This window comes from Microtus ochrogaster, chromosome 22 (genome assembly GCF_000317375.1).
Source record: "Microtus ochrogaster isolate Prairie Vole_2 chromosome 22, MicOch1.0, whole genome shotgun sequence".
Lineage (NCBI taxonomy): Eukaryota > Metazoa > Chordata > Mammalia > Rodentia > Cricetidae > Microtus > Microtus ochrogaster.
Window position 1 is genome coordinate 3,038,483 of NC_022023.1, and position 17,793 is coordinate 3,056,275.

Here is a 17,793-nt window from a genome sequence, read left to right on the forward strand (position 1 = left end):
GACTCTCATCCCTGCACACAGTGTAAGTGTGAGGGTCAATGGCAGAAGGACCCGTGAACCGCCATGGGAACTCCGCGAGATTGCAAAGATGACCGCAGGGGAAACACACTCATGGCTAAAGGAGTTTTCACCTTTCTAGGTTGCACTAAGTGATGATAATCACGTCTCATCTGAACATGCACCTGTTCATTTGTAGGGTGCACTGTCCCCGTGGCAGGCCCTGTGTCTGGTGGTGGACAGGGCCAGGTGTCTTTGAAACCACTGAATGTGGAAACCAGGACAGGACACGGCCTGGGTGGTGAATGGGCTCTACCTGAGGTGAGGGGTTTCTGTAGTAACCTCATCTTTCAGTAAAGTCACCTCGGACTTTCTGTGCCCCTCTGGAAATCTCTGACCATGGCAGGCAGGACCTGCTAGGGACTCCAGAATTATGGTGGGGTTGTCCAGCCCTCCCGGTAACCGCCACCGTCTCCCAACAAAGGCCACCGCACACCTTTAAACACAAAATAGTCTTTTATTTGTCAACGAAGGCTACACGGGATCACTTCTGGTTTTCTTTTTTTTATGCTTTCCCCCCCCCCTTTTTCTAGAAGGTATCTACATCTGCATTTATTTACAGCCTTGTTGGTATTTACACAGTCAAGAATACAGTGTTAGAAACACAAAAGTGTTGAGAAAAAAAACTTCTCAAAATTAGTTCCAGATCTCAGGAAAACATTTCCACATGGTAAGGCCAGAGTCTCCAGTGTCAGTCATCCAGAGGCAGCTTGCCAGAGCTGCGGGTTCAGAGGTCCTCGGAACAACGGGCACGTTTAGAACAGTGGGGTTCTGGTGGTGAGTGGATCAGAGCTGCCGGGGACCCCCAGACATCTGCGGGTCTGTTTCTGCTGGGACAGTTCTCCCTCAAATGTCTGCCCTTAGGATCAATCCCATTTTTCTTAGGGACCAGGAAGTAGCCCAGTCTTGTGCCTTTGGCATTCCCCAGAGGGTAAGAAACACAACACAGGGCCCCGCCAGGGCCTTCCAAATGTAACACGAGGTTCCCCACCCCAAGCCTTCCTGCCTTTGATCTTCCACAACACCGAGACACCTCAGAGCGCACCACTGTTCAGGGCAGTCAAGTACACAAGGCTGGTTTTTGAGAATGAAAAGGTTGGAGAGGTTAAAGTTTCTCTCTGTCACCTGAGCAATGAGTCTTTAAAATGAGTTTGCTGTTTTGGGAAGGCTAAATAAAAAGGCCTTGCACGGCAGAGTGCTTCCCCCCCCCCCCCCATCCTTCACCTCCCACAAAATAGAGACAATGGTTTGGACCTAGCTGGGGATGACATGCCTCACATGGAGGGCTTTTATTCCTGATGAGGATCCCAGGAGAAAGGAGAGGCTGGGTCTTTCGGGGACCTCCCATCCCCAGGATCGGGAGCCACCTCTTAGGCTGGGTGGTCGCTGTGAAGGGGTGATCAAGTCCCAAAGCCCAGCAACCTGCTGAAATCCAGCAAGCCCATCTTCCCGGGTACAAAACCTAGTGTCACTGCTCTCACCAAGAGGCCACCAGAAATGCCAGGGCTGCAAATGGCAAAGCTACCGGTATTCTACGATGTCACATTGCAGACCTTGCCTGTAAAGGCAGCGGCTGAGAAGTCACGGCTGAAAGGCTCCTTCTTCTTCCCTTGCTCTGTGCCTAGAAAGCCCTGCCCAGGTAACTCAGCTCTCTTAGGCTTCTCCGTCATCCAAGCCCCGCCCAGTGCCCTCTCTGTTATCTGCAGGCACTTGTCCAGTCTCCATCTCCACTAGCTTCCTAGGGTGTCTGTCAGACCTCGTATCCCTCAGGAGAGTCAGGCACCAGCGTGGACCTTGGGCTAATTCTCCGCCAGCGATTCTGAGCCAAGTGTCAGAGGCTAAGGTGTGGTTTACCACGGAGTCAGAATTGCCCCTGTACCCTCCAGTGACGCTTGTCTTGGAGATGGTTGTAAGGGGGGGGGGGGTGGATCTTGGGGTATAGAAGACAAAATTGGGGATTGAGAAAGTCTTGGTTAAGGTCATGGAGGAGGGACTGAGGTTGGTAGCTATGGAGGGTAGAAGAGGCATGGACTACTTGAAACAGATCTTAGAGGTTCAGAAGCTACCACCCTTTAGAATCGCAAGCGTGGACCAGAGAGGAAGACCTGGTCACTCTATCAAGTAGACAGATGTAGTTGGTGCCCAAAAGACAGGTGCTGTCTAGGAAGACATTTAATACTCAGAACCTCCGACATAGGCGAAAGGAGCTGTGGCATAGGCCTCCAAACACACCTGGGAGGTGGAATCCAACTTAAAGGGGCCCAGGCCAGAATGCCCAGCATAAGGTAGAGCCGTGTGTTTGTCAAGCCTGCTGCTGAATTAATTCCTTTGTAGCTCAGGATGCTTGTTTCCCCTGTAGAAGCTAGGTACTCTTTCTGGGATGGAACCCAGGAAGAATACTGGGTCATTCCTTTGTTTTGTTTTTAAAAAGAACACCCAGTGATTCATCGTGTTTACTGCTCTTCTTTGAGGGAGGAAGGTAGTGGGGGAGGAAGACAGGCTGGATAGGTACAAGGAGATGGTTCCCTTGGGTCACATGCTGTCTCTGGCTTACAAGTAAATGTCCCCAGCGGATCTTAGCCAATGACAGGCAGCCAGTCTGGGATAGATCAACTGGGCCAACTCACAGGACAACTCTGCCCAAAGGATCCTTACAGCAAAAGTACATTTTGAGAGGCGTTAAGTCTTTTGGATACAAAAAGAATTGTGGTTTTTTCAGGTCAAACTATTTTCTATCCCATCCAAGAACGATCATACCATTCCCCATTAGCAGCTCACGCTGGGTACAGTGGACCTGAGGGGGCATCGGATCTAACCTGGCAGAGCTCTCATCCAGAGGTAATGAGCAACTAGTTGACGAAGAGGGCTGTGACACACTGTGGTGACCAGTGGACAGGGCAGGCCATGACATACTGTGGTCACCAATGGACAGAGCGGGCCAGTCTCCATCTGTCACTGTGGCAGCAGTGTGGCATTTTTTTTTGAATCAGGAAGAGCACTTAGCGAAACACATCCTCTAATCCCAGTGGGACAAGGTAAGGCGAGATCTCCCCTCCTGGAGAAGCTTTGGGTGCCTCCCTCTGCCAGGCAGAACCCAGACTCCACATGGCTCCGATTCTCATGCAGTAAGAGACCTTCTCGGTTTCATTAACTCATGTCATGTTTCTGAAGACTCCGTAAGGCTATAAAGGTGCCATGAGCTTATCAGTCCAACAAGGTTTCCACGGGGAATAGCTTAGACTCAGAATTCATTTTCCACAGTTAATGTAAATGTAACCCATAAAAGTCCCATTTTCTAAGAAGCCCAGCTCAAAAGGAAGCATTTGGCTCCCCCCTCCCCTGCTCCCATCTCCCAGAGCCTCCTGTGAGTGCTAATGACCATGGGATCCAGGCAGACAGACCACAAAAGGAATTCTCCAGCGAGCTCATACCTCCGCTGGCCTGCTGGCTGCTGCCTCCCTCTGGGCAGCCCCTCAACACTGGCTGTGCCTGTGCCTAGCCTCTTCAAGATGACATGTGCTAGCTATGTGCAGAGGTCTCCACGGGAACAATGCTAGCCTGGCCTTTGGGATCCGCCGGCACCAGCCTTTGGCACCACCATCCCTGATCCCAGTGGGGCTGCAGGACACCGACAAGCCATACCAAACAATCTCTTTCCTCTTATTTAAAACCTAAACCAAAACCAATCCTGGTTGGGGTTCTCTAGTGAAGAAACTCTGCAGAAGGGGTTTCCTGAAATCCAGGCTCTGGGACTCTGGAGCCTCTGGGAATAGCCCATAGAGGGGAGGCAGAAGAGAGGCCAGGAGCCAGCTAGAAGGATCCCTGGCTCATGCCTTTGCTGAATCCTTTCTTTGGCTGACTTTCATTTCCTATGCATCTTTCCAGGATCAAAGGCCACCGGGCATCTCTTGCCACACTCCTGATTCTCAGTGGCAGCAGCTGAGCACTGGAAGGGACAGGGCTTCCTTGCCTTCCCTGGACTTTGAGGGCTTGCTGCGCGGTGCTGGTTCTCGTGTCTGACTTTGGGAGAGAGGAAGAAGATGAGCGAGGGGCATCGTGGAAGGTCAACCACTCACTGACATCCTGGTGCTCTCGTCTCTTGGGAAGGATGGGGCTCGCAGCCCCAGGATGTTATATCACCAGACTGGGGAGAGAACCTAGGAGACACCTTCTCTATTTTGTTGTGGGGGTGGGGGTGGCACTGACAGCTACACTAGAGACTTGCAAAAGGGAGAGTGGGGGTGTTCATTTAGCATCAAAATACAATGCTGGGGCGGGAGTCTGGGGTGGCCTGGCAAGGTGCTGGCTGAACGACACCATGGACCTTCCCAGAGCATGATGTGGGCCCTCAGGAGACACAAAGCATGGTGGAGAGAAGCTCACCACTTTCTGTGGGAGCCTAACCAAAGTTCCTGAGGTCCCACAAGCCTGTTCCTCTCTGCACCCTTCACTCCCAACTCCAGTCAAAGAAGAAAGGGTTACACATGAGACAAGTTAGCACAGACACTCGTGTCTCACATCACACTGGGTACCTAGGGATGGGTGAGGACACACCCAAGGCGATGTGTACCCCAAAGAGAGGAGAAATGTACCCCAAACAACAGGGAAAATTCCTCAGGGAAAAGGGGAACAAAAGACAATCAAGTCATCATTGTGGTCACACTACAGGAAAAATAACTTCCATTCTTTGCAAAAAAAAAAATGTGTGAAGGCCAAATTTGTGTTTTTCTTTAAAAAAAAAGATGTTGCATGAATTAACAATGCAACCATTATCATTCTGTTTTGTTTTCTGCACTTGTTAAAAAAAAGTTTTTGTTTTTTTTGTTAAGTACAACACAGTCAGGTATACGGACACAGAAGGATAGCTGTCTTTGGCAAGAAGTCCGGGCCTTGGCCCTCTCTGTCACCTTCGGCCCATCTCGCTCTGTCTCATGAAGTGGATATTGTTGGCGCTGTCCGACAGTTCTGGGTACTGCTCGACGGAGGTGACAAAGAAGCCGTCATAGCCCTGCACCCGCCCTGTGTTCAGCACCTGCTGCCTCTCCCCCTCTGTCCAGGCCCGCAGGCCTTCCTCCCCTTCCCGCAGTCTTTGCTGCTCCCGGGCCCAAGCCTGGCGTACAGCTCTCTGCCTGGCCAGCTCCAGCACCCGCGCCTTCTCCTCATCCACGGTTGTCCCGTAGCGGGTGTTCAGGCACAGTGCCCTGTATTGCAGCTGGATGTCAGTGTAGCGTCTAGTCCTGCCACTGAGCATGGTGTTGATCTGGGACACCGTGACGTTGACCCCGTTCTCCAGGGTTCGCCGCCCCCCACTGAGGCCCAGGATGGCCAGGTCGCCTTCCGAAGGTCCTGGTTTCACAAAGTAGTGGGTGTCCACCCCGTCAATGGTGAAGTGAAGGTTCTCTAGATAGTGGGCATTGTTCAAGATGGCCGCAATCCTCCGCCCGTCCTCATTGGCCACGCTGATGATGTCTGTGGTCACGCGGCCATCTTTCAAGGCAAACTTGACCCCCTTGCCAAAGATGGAACCATTGGAGGCAAACTTCTTTGTCTCTGGGGCCTGCTGGCAGCTGGTGATGGTGGAGCCATAAAGCTGGTCAAAGCGTTCTAAGGTAACGAAGGCCTTGAGTTGCTTCTGGACTTCACATTGTACCCCAAGGATAGACTGATGGGGCAGGGTCATGAAAAAGAGAGAGGAAGAGAGTAAGATAAGAGGAAAATCAAACTCCCGAGAGCACCGAGAATCAGGGCAAACAGTTATATGGAACCTCCAGGTACTTATTAGTTTGTCGCATCTGTCTTGATGGTGCTGACCATCAGAATACCCAGCCATCCTTCATCCATTCGTTCCCACACCCTTCTATTCTGGGCCAGTTCAGAAGAAGCTGCTCTGGCCAGGTCCCTTTCTGAGCAATGAAGATACAAAATGAACTGGACGTCACTGTTGCCCTCAGAGAACTCACTGTTTCATGGGCACAGATGGACATGACAACAATGTTGCGACCACATGTAATGAGTGACTGGTGATTTAGAAGACATAATAGCTAATAGATACAGTAATAGTTCTTGATCTTCAAGCTCAAGTTTACCATTCAACACCCTGCTTGAGCCCTCTAGTAGATACTCTTATTGTTTCAAGGTCACTTTTTTTTCTTTGAGACAGAGTAGGGGAGTCAAGGGCAGTGAGAAGCAATCAAGGCTCAGAAGATGCTCAAGCTAATGATGGAGAAGAGAGGGAGAAGGGAGGGTTCCAAGGGGAGGGCCAAGCCCGAGTTAGGACTTGAAGAACGTGGAGGGTGACGTTAGCGGAGGGATGGCAAGAAAGACACGATGTTAGGACAACCAGAAATTGTCTCAGGCCTCTCATGTTGTCCTATAGCTCTGCATCTCCACTGTCCAAATATTTGAGGGACAGTCTCTGTCCCGTAGTGCCTCCTCAAGTATCTCTGCATGTGGCTATGTGGGGTCAGGTTGGACCCTGCTGACCTGGGGTACCATCTCAAGGAGCTCAGTGAAGCTGTGCGCAGGGCTTCAGGGCTTTATCAGCAACCCAGGTCACAGGCTTTCGAAACAGCCCCATCAGCCTCCCGTTGAAATTAAGTCCTCTTTATAATTAATAGAACCCTGTCTGTGAACAATTATTTCCTAGAGTTTCACAAAAGCCAGAGTGCTCAACAACAAAGATCTTCAATGCTTGCCAAGGGCAGAAATCAATAATTCATTGACAGGCAAGGTTGGCAAACAGGCAGTCAGACAGGGACTCTGGGGAGCACAGAAGGAACCTGGCGGGGGAGGAAGCGCTGTGTGGCTGGAATCAGCCTTGGGGACAGCAGATGCTGGGACATCTGCACGCAGGGGCTGGGGTAGTAAGGTCTGGTACAGGCTAGGGCAGAAAGAGGAGGGGCTCTGGGGCCAGACAGACAGACACAGGTTCATGTCATCTTCTGTCATTTCCCCAGCTGAACATCCTTGGGTAAGCTTTCTCTGAGCCTAGCCTCCTTATTTATAAAATGGGCTCTTTCCATGGGTCAGTTATGGTACCACAGAATCACCGACAGTGTGCTAGCCTGTATGCTGGGCACTAATTGAGACGTGTAACTTAACCTGCTGTGTTTCATCATCTAGAAAAGGAGTAAGAAAGAAAAGGAAAGTTGGACAGAGCAAACCACTTGATCAGACTCATCCACAGGTCTGGGAGGCAGCAACTAAGATGAGCCTAAAGGAATTAGTCTAGAACAAGAAACAGGAACATGGTACTGGTGGGCTGGCTCAGTTAGCAGAGCTGACCCCACATGCATGAGGACCTCAGTAGAGAGCTGAGGATGGAGGCGGACATACATCTGTAGCCCCGGCGCTCAGGGGACAGAGACAGGGAGATCATGGTTCTTTTGGTCAGCTTGTCTGAATCCGTGAGCTTCAGATTCAGCAAGGGACACACAAAAACACAATCTTTCTGTCCAAAAGGTGACTGTATGTATACACACACACACACACACACACACACACACACACACACACACACGTGTGCCAAGGTAGGGGAAGCAGGAGACAGAGGAAAAGGGAAGGGGTTGGAGGGGAGACTAGGAAATTTTCCAAGGCCAGGACCATGCTCTGTGGTATTGCTGCTTCTCCCCAGCGTTTTCTGTCCCTGGACTCGCATCCCCTAGAAGACTTGGCCTACCTGCTGATCTACCCCTGCATTCCATGGGTTGCAGTACAGAGCCGGGCACAGACTCTGTTCCTGGTACAGGATTTATGAACGGAGGCCGAGTTTGGGACAAACGATGCATGAAGTGAGAAGCAGGCGAGATGGGACTGTTGTAAAAGGTCTTCCCGGTCTTATAATCCCAAGCCTTTGAAATCTGGTCATAAAAGGAAGATTTTTTTTTCTCTTTCTCTCCTAGAGCCTAGTCATGTCAGACAGGTGACCCAAAGTGGACAAATCTGGGTTTGAATCATCTCATGCATCAAACCTAGACAATGAGGAAAATAACAGCATGGTGCATTTGTGAGCTAGCTTAAGTAGAGCATCACTCAGTGCAGGTGCAGCAGGTGCTTAGAAAACACCACATCTGCATTCAGCCCTCTCGCCTAGCGCTTCTTCCTGCACGGTGGACAAAGGCTTATTATTTTTTTAAGGCACTCTGAACTTGGTGGCTCACACAAAACTCCCTTTATGCAGCCTGTGGTGTCCATGAGCTGCTTACAGCTGGGTCCCTGGGGCCTGCTTAGCCACGGATTTGCTGTTTTCTGAAAGCTGTCCGGCAGGAACCATGAAGGTGCTACCTCAGTTTCCATCCTGCCCGGAACGGCCTGAGGTGTGGCTGTCATGTGGGGCGTTACCTTGCTGTTGTCCCATTCCTGAGTTTTCATCTGTGTGTGCACGAGCTCGTAGGACGGCTCCATGGCATCGGTGTCTGGTTTGGGATAGCCAGGTATCACGTTGTGTAGCTGGAATCCAAAGGTGAGCAGCCAGCTGTTGACATCTGGGTGGCGAGAAGCAGAAATAAGCCTCGTGAGTGAGCGTGAGTGGGAAGTGACTGGTTACAAAGCTGACTGCCACACACACTGGAAAATGATGTCCTCGTCGTAAAAGCAAATGTACGGCTGGCCCCCCTCCCCCCCAGCCATCCCTTTCCCGGGCTTGTGCCCATAACTGTCCTCCGACAGGTAGATCCAGGAGAGAGGAAACCTAGGCAGAACCCACACTCCAGGTAGCTCTTTCCCTCTCTTATGCTCATCTGCTCACCCAGAGGTAGCTGCGGATGGGATGACGCTCTCCCTGGCCCATCCTCACCCCCAGAGTCAATAGGAAACCCGTGCAAAGGGTCAGTGAGACAGAGAAAGGATTTTCATGGCTGACTTGCAAAGTGGAAACAGTGTACGAAAAAAGCTGCCCCTTCTCTACCCACCCTCTTTGTAGCCATTAGAACCTCGGGGCCATCAGGCCTGCAGGCATGAGGCTGGTTAGTGAGAGGATCAAAGAGCTCTCCTGCGAACTACCTGTCTTATTTCTGACAGCACTAGGAAGTCTCTCAAACTCCCAGGGCTTCAGCCTGCTAGTCTCTAAGCTGGTTAATCATATTCCTTGGAGTTGAGAGTTATTGATAAGGTATTTTGGTGAGCATTGGGCTCACTGAAGAATGGATTCAGAAACCTGTGATCCCAGGCTGGGGTATACTTCAGCTGGTAGAGTGCTTGCCTAGCCTGCATGAAGTCCTGGGTTCAGTCTCCAGCACTACATAAATTGGTGCCTGTCATTCCTGCGCCCTGGAGGTGAAGGCGGGAGGAACAGAAGTTGAAGGTCATCCTTGGCTATATAGTGAGTTTGTGGCTAGCCTGGGCTACATGAGATCTATTTCAAAATAAAGCAAAGCAAAACCAAGGATGACAACAAAAATCCATCCAACTAACCAACCAAATAAAGAACTGCAAAAGCAATGCATGACCTTAGATGGGGGTTGAGGCAGGCTATCATGCGGCAGAAGGCCCACGGTGCTGGCAGATGCTATGTCATCATAGAACCTTCCCTTGAACACTTATGACCCCAAAGGGGGATGAGGCCTGGGCCCATAGATCTCTTAAATATGATAAAAATCAGACATGATGAAGGCATATCATTGAAGCCTAACGAGAAAACCATGGTTTGTCTGGCATCCTTGGAGGTGGAGGTTGTACTCCAGGCAAAGATGGCCACACAAGGAGAGGTGCCAGAGAGGGGGCAGTGAGGACGAAGCAGAGAGGACTTCATAAATGCTGAGGAAGGACCAGAAACAACAGAGCCTGGGGTGGCCGGAGGGAGGTCAACTGAGCCCTGCTGGAGGTAATCTGTGTTGCAGTGCAGCTCAGCCTTCTTCGGGAGGGGGCAGCTGAAGACGCTAAAGCTCTCATCGGAGGGACTCAAAATCCAAACGGACATGGGAAGAGGTGGCCAGGGTTTTGTGGCCAGCTCCAGAGCCAGGTTCTTTTGTTTTCTTTCCAGCGGAGACTTATCTCTGTTGAGAGGTCCAGGGATGAGCCCGCAAAGGAGGAAGTGATAGTCCCCACCCACCACAGCTGCTGAGTGGGAACGACCTGTGGGGTCAACAGGCAAGTGTGTTCTTGCAACTTTGTTGCAACCCCATGTTTCTCTCCCGCCTAAGCACCTCACATCTGGTTTTGCCTTTTCTGTTGTTTTCTGTTGTCCCAGGCTCATTAAACCCAGGTTTAAGTTCCCCCTTTAGCCTTGCTATGCAGGTCACAGAAGGGTTTCTTAGTGTACAAACAATGAACTTGGAGAGCTTACTTTACTTCTCAGAGACTTCTCCCGGGTCTGCATACTGAAGCAAGAATGGTTTTTACTAAGTCTTAGTGGAAGATAAGGATATCACTTGGAGGTAGCTGTTGTATAGCAGGAGCCTAAAATGTTGGGTTTAATTCACAGGCTCCAGATCAGGCACCCCCTCACAGAGGGCTTTCTGCCTTTGTCTATCCCAAGACCCCCATTTTCTTATTTGCAACAGGGGGCTTGGATGACTTCTCTATGGCCCTTTCCTCATTGAGTTTCCAGAAGTCTCTCATTCTATGAGTCTCAGCAGATGGATCTTTGGGAAATTAAAACTAGCAGAACATGGGGAAAGAACACCTCACAAAGCCGTCTTGCTCTAGGCTGAGACTGTGCGTTGGGATTTGCGGTTGAGAGGGACCCTTCTATCCAGAATAGCGCACATTCCCAGGGAAGCAGGGGATGCAGGAGAGGGCGGGCTTTAATTAGGAGTGATGGAAGACGGGAAGCTTGCTCTCATGCCTTTCAGGAAAACGTCAGAGATCTATTTATTCGCTAGCTTTCCTACCAGGCTTTTCTGAAGCACCGGGAATTGCACTCTGACAACCTGAGGGGCAGGCGTCTCCTTTCCATTGAAAAGCTCTGCTTTACCTGTCAGTCCCAGAAGTCACTGTTGCCAGGAGGGAGGGATAAAATGCAAGTGATCTGAATCCCTTTCATGTGGGTGTGACTTTCGTTCTTCACAGAATGTATTTGAGTTCAAAGAAGGCTAAGCATTTGAAGGCCTACCCACAGAGTTCCAAGGCTCGCCTCCCCAAGTTTGCATCTTTGCGGGAGGGGAGGGTTAATTTACCTGTCCTTAACTTCCTCACCCCAGGGGTTTCGGGAAAGACTTGTCCTGATGACCTGTGAGATACACCTGTGGTGGTCATTTTAGGGTTGCCTCCCCAAGATCTAGCTCTACCTTCTTTTTCTGTTGGGAGGGAGAGGGGAGCAGGCACAGATAGAGCAGTGGACCATGTGATCCAGGACGAGCCAATCAGCTCATTCTGTCCTCAACCCCAAAGCGCTCCATTGTCACATGACCCAGTAAGGTCACATGACCCTACTAGACTATACCCGAGTGTTGGGGTTAAGGTGTGAGCCACCACTGCTTGGCTGAGACATTGGGGTTTTTTGGTAAAACAATTTAGGAAAGTTATAGGTAGGTATACTAAAGAGCTCTTCTCACTACAGAACCTCCTAACCTTCACAAACTGAAGTATATTAGGAAAAGTTAAAAATGTGGTCCTGTCAACTCTGTTTGATGCTGGATCCATTATTTCCAGAGTAGTTTCCAAACTAGTGTTTCTTTAAATAGACTTTGGGGACCAATGCCACTAGGGGCAGTCAGTGTCTCCCGCCACCCCACACCTGCTCTTTACCAGAGCAACGGGGTAGGTCCTGACCTGGGGGGTACCCCAGCCCTCACCTGTCATGAAGCACTTGATGTCCTGAGAGTTGCTGATGGGGTTGTTGTTCTTGAACATGTAGAGGTGAAAAGGCACGATGCTGCTGCTACTCAGGCGTTTCCAGAGGTCATGGTCTGGGCTCGTCCAGCGTCCGGCCAGCACATCGTAATCCCGCCGGCCCATGTGGACGAGCTTGGTGAGCGGGTCGTAGAGGCCGCCGTGGTAGCCGATGATGATCTGGAAGTTGGGGTTTGTGTCCATGTAGATCTCCCCGTAGGCTGTGTAGAGGATCTGCTTAATCATCAGGCCGGTTCCACTGAAGACCGCGAGAGGGGTCCCGATGTTGTCGCAGGCAATGTAAAACTCGTCGCCGCTGCTCAGCTCCATGGCGAAGAGGTGTCCTTGCAGGTCGTAGTAGAGGGACGTGATCTCGGAGCTGGAGTGGTTGTAGAGGTGGGTGACCTTGGTGGGGTTGGTCAGGTCCGCGTAGAAGAACTGCAGGTGATGGCTGTGGCTGCTCTTGCTGGACACGCGCCTCCCCAGGCCGTCGTAGCGGTACCTGACGCTCCAGCCACTGGCCCGGTTGTAGGCTTTGATGAGCAGGCCCGCCGAATTGTACTCGAAGACATCCCCACCCCGCTGCCTCAGGAAGCCGTCCTCGTCCACCTTGTACTGCACATCACCCAGCCTCGTGATACGGTCACGGAGGTCGTACCGTAGTGGCGTGAGCCGGGCGCTGTTCCCGGGGCTCAGCAGGTGCAGGTTCCCATTGAGGTCATAGCTGTAGCGCCAGAGAGGCTTGTCGTTGATGGAGACTGTCTGCAGCTGGCCGTCGGCATCGTACTCGTACGAGTAACGGGTGGTGTTGGCGTAGGGTCCTACCTTCAGCTCCTTCTTTACTACCCGCCCCATGTTGTCGTACTGGACGGTCATCCAGTACATGAGGGACCGGAAGATCTCGTACTGTACTTCCTTCATCCTGCCGTAAGCGTCGAAATGCTTGGTGTGGGTCATGACGGCTGTGGTGATGATCTGGTTGATGTCGTAGTAGATGACACCAAACTTCCCAAACTGTTCCGTCTTCCCTGACACATCATCATAGCGGTACAGATCGATGGGCAGTGGGGTCTCGTTGATCACGGCCTGCATGCTGGTCACGCGGAAGCTGTTGTCATAGTTGTAATCGAAACGGGCATTGACCATGCCTTCCTCTGTGAACCGGAAGATCTGGCGGTCGATGAGGGGCCCGATCTGACGGTAGCGGATCGTGCAGGTAAAGCCCTCGCTCTGGAGGTTGACAGTCTTCAGCATGCCCGCCGTTTCGTCGTAGGTGAAGCTCACCTTGGTGGTATCATACAGAGTCTCGGCCAGCTTCGACAGCTTGCCGTACTTGTAGACCACCCTGCGGCCAGTGCCCAGGTAGAAGGTGTGCAGCAGGTGCCCGTCCTCGGTGAAGTCCTGAATGACGGAGGCGTTGCCTTCCGGGGGCTGGTAGATGTTTCTGTAGTAGCCCACCGAGCGGATGGTTTCCAGCGTCTGCCTGGCTACGTTGGGCATGGTCACGGAAGAGAGGCGGTCGTTCTTGTCAAACTCGAAGATGTACTGCCTCTGGCTGTGGAGGTGAAGCACCATGGACTGGGGGGAGAAGACGGTCAGAGATGAAGGGGGTGGTGGAAGGAATGACAACCCAAGTACCCACAACGTAGAGGTAAGGAATGAGAGCGAGCAAAGTGGTGGCTCAGCGCTGTGCCCAAGCAGAGCCTTCTTGCATGTGCACCGTGGGATGCTGCCAGCAGTTAGAGAGGCACCGTGGCCCAGCTTTCGCTCAGCATTTGGCCTTGCAGGGTCCACACAGGCCATTTGCTTTCCTCTTGTGAGCAAGTAGTCTGCCTTTTTGCCCGGTATGGATCAGATCACTTCTGCATGCCATGGGGTGCAAGACCGCAATATTCTGCCCTGCAGTATTTGTAACTGCCTTCTCTGACCCAGACTTTCCAACCTCAGTCTTTCTATCCAAGGGAGAAGGAACATTACAACACAGCCTGATGGTCTTAAAGCCTTTGCCTGCTAACCTGCTAAGCAACTTCTGAGGCTTACCTGAGCCTGTAACAAGGTAACAAGCCTATGTCTAACTATCAAATCTACCAGCTGGGTGGGGGCAGCAGATGACTTCAATCCCAACACTCGGGAGGCAGATCCAACCTGGTCTGTAGACAGAGTTCCAGGAAAACCAGGGCTACACAGAGAAACCCTGTTTTGAAAGAAAAATATAAAACAAAACAAGCCCCTCCCCCAAATAAACCAAACGGAAAACCTACCACTCCCTCTTCCTTATATGAGATCAACTTCTGAATTTAGGTAATTTAAAAATTTACCCAAACACATGTAGAATTTATGTCATGTTTTTATTCCTAGTTTCTGGGGGAAGTGAATCCTGACCCAAAGTGGAAGGGATCTGCTAGGCCCTCACCCAGGATTAGCAGCAGGGGATTGAGTTTGCTGTGCCTCTGAGGTGACCTCCAGGCTTGGATATCCAGGATGAGGCTGCACACTGTGTGATGGTTCTGGAAGCAGGAACTGGTCCTGTGTGAGCATCCTCCTGAGCCACTCTAGGAAGGTCCTACCTTATCATCCAATATGGTGGGGGGGGGGCCTCCTGTTCTCCATCAGCACGACTTCTGTGTTTTCCTGGCTTAGGACCTTTTCCTCACTGCACTAAACCCGTTTTCCATCCAGAAACCTCCTGGGACCCCCTTTCCCCTTAGAAAATGCACATCTCCCCTTTTGGAAACCTCAACAGTCAGATTCATTCCTCTGAGGTCATCAGGCAAGGCTTGGTAAACTGGGGTACCTAGAAAAGGGGTGATGCTGGCACAGAGGCAGATGTGCACACAGGCAATGAGGAAAGCAGGTGCCCTAGAGAATGCCTTCAGCTGCTCAGCAGGCCAAGACAGGAGGAGCCGTCGAGAAGCCCAGGAGTTCAAGCACACCTTGGGTAGCGTAGTGGTACCATCATAAAAAATAAAGCCACAATGATCAGCTTTCTATGTGGCAAGGCCATGGAAGGAGGGAGGCAGACACCCACCTTCTCTAAGTATGTGTAGCTCCACATCTTCCCATCCGCAAAGATCCGGGACGTGATGCGCCCTGCCTGATCATATTCCATCCTCTCAGACATGATGCCCCTTTGGATTCCGGCAATGTGACCCCCAGGGGAGTAGGTCACATTAACCCCATTCAGCCTGCTGCTAGGCGACCAGAGGCTTGGCCTCCCTGCTTGGTCGTACAGGATCCGGAGGGTGAACTTGCGGTGGTCATCGTAGATCTTCTCTGTGCGTGTGACACGGTCAAAGTCCAGAGACAGGAGGTTTCGGTTGTGAACCTGGGAAAGGGACAAGAAAGAGAGGGGCTCTGGGTGTGGGCATGGACGACGTGGCCCTGAGGGCCAACAACCGTGTCGAGTTCCTGAGAAGAGAAGGCAGCACGGGGGGGGGGGGTGGTTGTGGGCATCAAACCTCGCTCTGCCATCTGTGAGCTCTTTGAGGTTTCCTTATCTGCAGAACAGGAAAAAAAAATGTACTTCTTGGCCTCTTGTAGGAATAAAGACAACATGGGTGATGAGCATGCAGCATCTGTGGCTGTAGAAGACACATGATCTTATCATGTGATACATTAATGGGAACTTATTTAAACGAAGAAGAAGGGGAGGAGGAGGAGGAAGTCAGATCCTTCGTAGCTCCTAAAATCAGAACTGCCAAGTGAGCCCAGCAAATCAACACCTGATCTGTCTGCTATGAGCCAGACGCTGTGCTGTGTTGGATTCCGAGGTCACTGAGCGCAGGGAAGCTGCAGATCTGTGGACTTTACTCTCGCTGGTGCAGTAGATACTTGAAGGCTTTCTGAGCAAGTCCTGGCATTCCCGGGGCCCTCTACTTGCTATGATTTGGGTATCTCCTGTTTTTGCCCACAGTCAAGGCATCTGCTTCTCCTCAGAGGTGGCTGGGAGGCAGGGGCATTCACACCTCCTGTGGTTTTCTCCTCATTAGTCGGAACTAGTTCTAGCTCTGTTAGAGGACTTTGCTTTTGCCTCCAGGGTCAGGAGCCCCAGCGCTGCCGCCAGCTCAGCTTCCTTTGTGAGTCAGAAGTATAGACTTCCACAGAGGAAGCTGCACATTGGAACTCTGTATGTGTTTGTGTGTTAGAGTTGGGATACACAGGAACCTGGAACTTTCTATTTAGGCTAGGCTGGCTGCCCAGGGAACCCCAGGGGCCTATCCTCTCTGCCTTCCCAGCGCCAGGATTACAAACGGTACCACCATGCCTGTCCCCAAATGTTCACAGGTTCTTCAAAGCTAATGTTTACTGGTGGAGCTAAGGAGGGGTGCTGGCCCAACAGGGCACGGGGGGCACCTTTGCTGCTGTCTCTTCTACTTGTCATTTAGTAAATCTGACAAGCAGGAAGACCTAAGGGGCACAGGTTATTAGGTCACATGATGTAAAATGCATGAGTGGCTTGAGGAAGTCAAAGGTCGTTTTGGGATCTGTGCATTTAGAAGAGGGTTTGGGTGTAGGCAGGGGTCAGGGTTAAGGTTGGAATTCCAACCTCGAGGAGGAGACCAGCTTTCCTGTGTGACCTTGCCCAAGTACCTTTACTTCTCTGAGTCTCCCGCTAGACTCTAGACTATGAATAAGCACCTGTGGACAAGTAGGTGCATAGAAGGCGCTGGATAAATGGCTATAATTATTTCCACTAAATGACAGCACGTGACCATGGTTAGTCCTAGAGGAAGGAGAGATATGTGTGTGTCTTCCCCCAGTCTCCCCGTACAAATGTCAAGGCCCCGAAAATCAGGATTTATAATGATGCCGCGGAGAGGCTGTAGCTGTGAATGGCCTGGTTATAATAAGCTTGCCTTCCCTAGGGTAATCAAACACAATTGCAGAAGCAAAAACTGTGTGGCAGACAATTCCCGTGAAAAATCAGAGGTGCCAGAAGCCCATCCCGTGTTCTTTGCAGAGAGGGTACGCAAGAAGAGGGGGCCACACTGCCAACAGCGATGGGCACATTTAAAAAGCATGTTTTGGGAGGTTCTTTTATACCCTCAGGGTTGGTGCTACCTAGACAGCCTCCCCCATACCCGAGGACGCTAGTGGAGAAGGGGATCTGTACCTCTGTGACAAAATTAATAAAACCGAGTTGAACAGTTCATGGGGGGAAGCACCTTGTGTTTCCTGTGCTTGGCAGCGGCAGCAATGAGATTATTTTACATCTTTCTTTATTAAAAAAAAAAACCTCCCAGCTGTATAAAAAATGAGCCCCATTATGGAGAGGTACACCCGGCTAACATTCTCATTCCACACACCGCCACTGTGGGTGGCCATTTATTTTGGGAGGCAGCAGAGACGTGGCCACCGGACTAGAGTATCATCTATCTCCGGCTGGGAGAGGGACCAATTAAAAGCCTGGGAAACTTCTGGTCCTGTTGACACGGTAGAGAGACACTCCTAAGAGCCCTAATCACTGCCCTTTCCTGAGCACCTGGGATCTGCAGCCCTGGGCTAGCTAGGTACCTTGAATGCACTAACATCCCACAGCTGCTGAGGATGTTTAGGCTCAGAGCAGTTGCTGGAGGCTACACAAGAGGCCCAGCGGGAATCCAACCTAGGTCAAACTTCCCCTTTGGCTCGCTGCCTCAGAGGTGCATTGAAGGGCTCTTGAGAAAGCAGATGAGGCTTTAGTGAGACCACAGATGGTGTCGGGGAACAAAGACAGCCAGGAACTAGTAGGGGGCAGGTTTCCACATTAGCTAGCTAGCCCTTGAGGGTGCAAAGGAAACCTGGCTTTTGTGGCTCTGGGTTTTGCTATTGGATAAGTCACTCTACCGTTGCTGCTTCTGACATGGGTCTCTTTCCCAGGATCTACAACACCTAATCACATGAGTCTGAAACAATCACTTGTTTTCTGGACTTTGCCCCACGTCGAAGATGGGAAGGTCTTAGCTTTCTTGGTTGTTGGAATCGAGA

General features: G+C 51.2%; 1 protein-coding gene across 3 annotated transcripts in view; it reads right to left on the bottom strand.

Moving 5' to 3' along the window:
- Positions 1-503: 503 nt before the first annotated feature.
- Positions 504-17,793, bottom strand: part of Tenm4 (teneurin transmembrane protein 4) — a 2,359,892-nt gene continuing 2,342,602 nt past the window's right edge. For all 3 annotated transcript variants that reach the window (XM_026784248.1, XM_013350155.2, XM_026784249.1), the window contains 4 exons: positions 14,855-15,151; positions 11,790-13,404; positions 8,398-8,540; positions 504-5,719 (listed from right to left, as the gene is read on the bottom strand). In XM_026784248.1, coding sequence (XP_026640049.1) covers positions 4,961-5,719; positions 8,398-8,540; positions 11,790-13,404; positions 14,855-15,151 — 2,814 coding nt within the window. In that variant the 3' untranslated portion in view covers positions 504-4,960. The remainder of the gene's footprint in view (positions 5,720-8,397; positions 8,541-11,789; positions 13,405-14,854; positions 15,152-17,793) is intronic.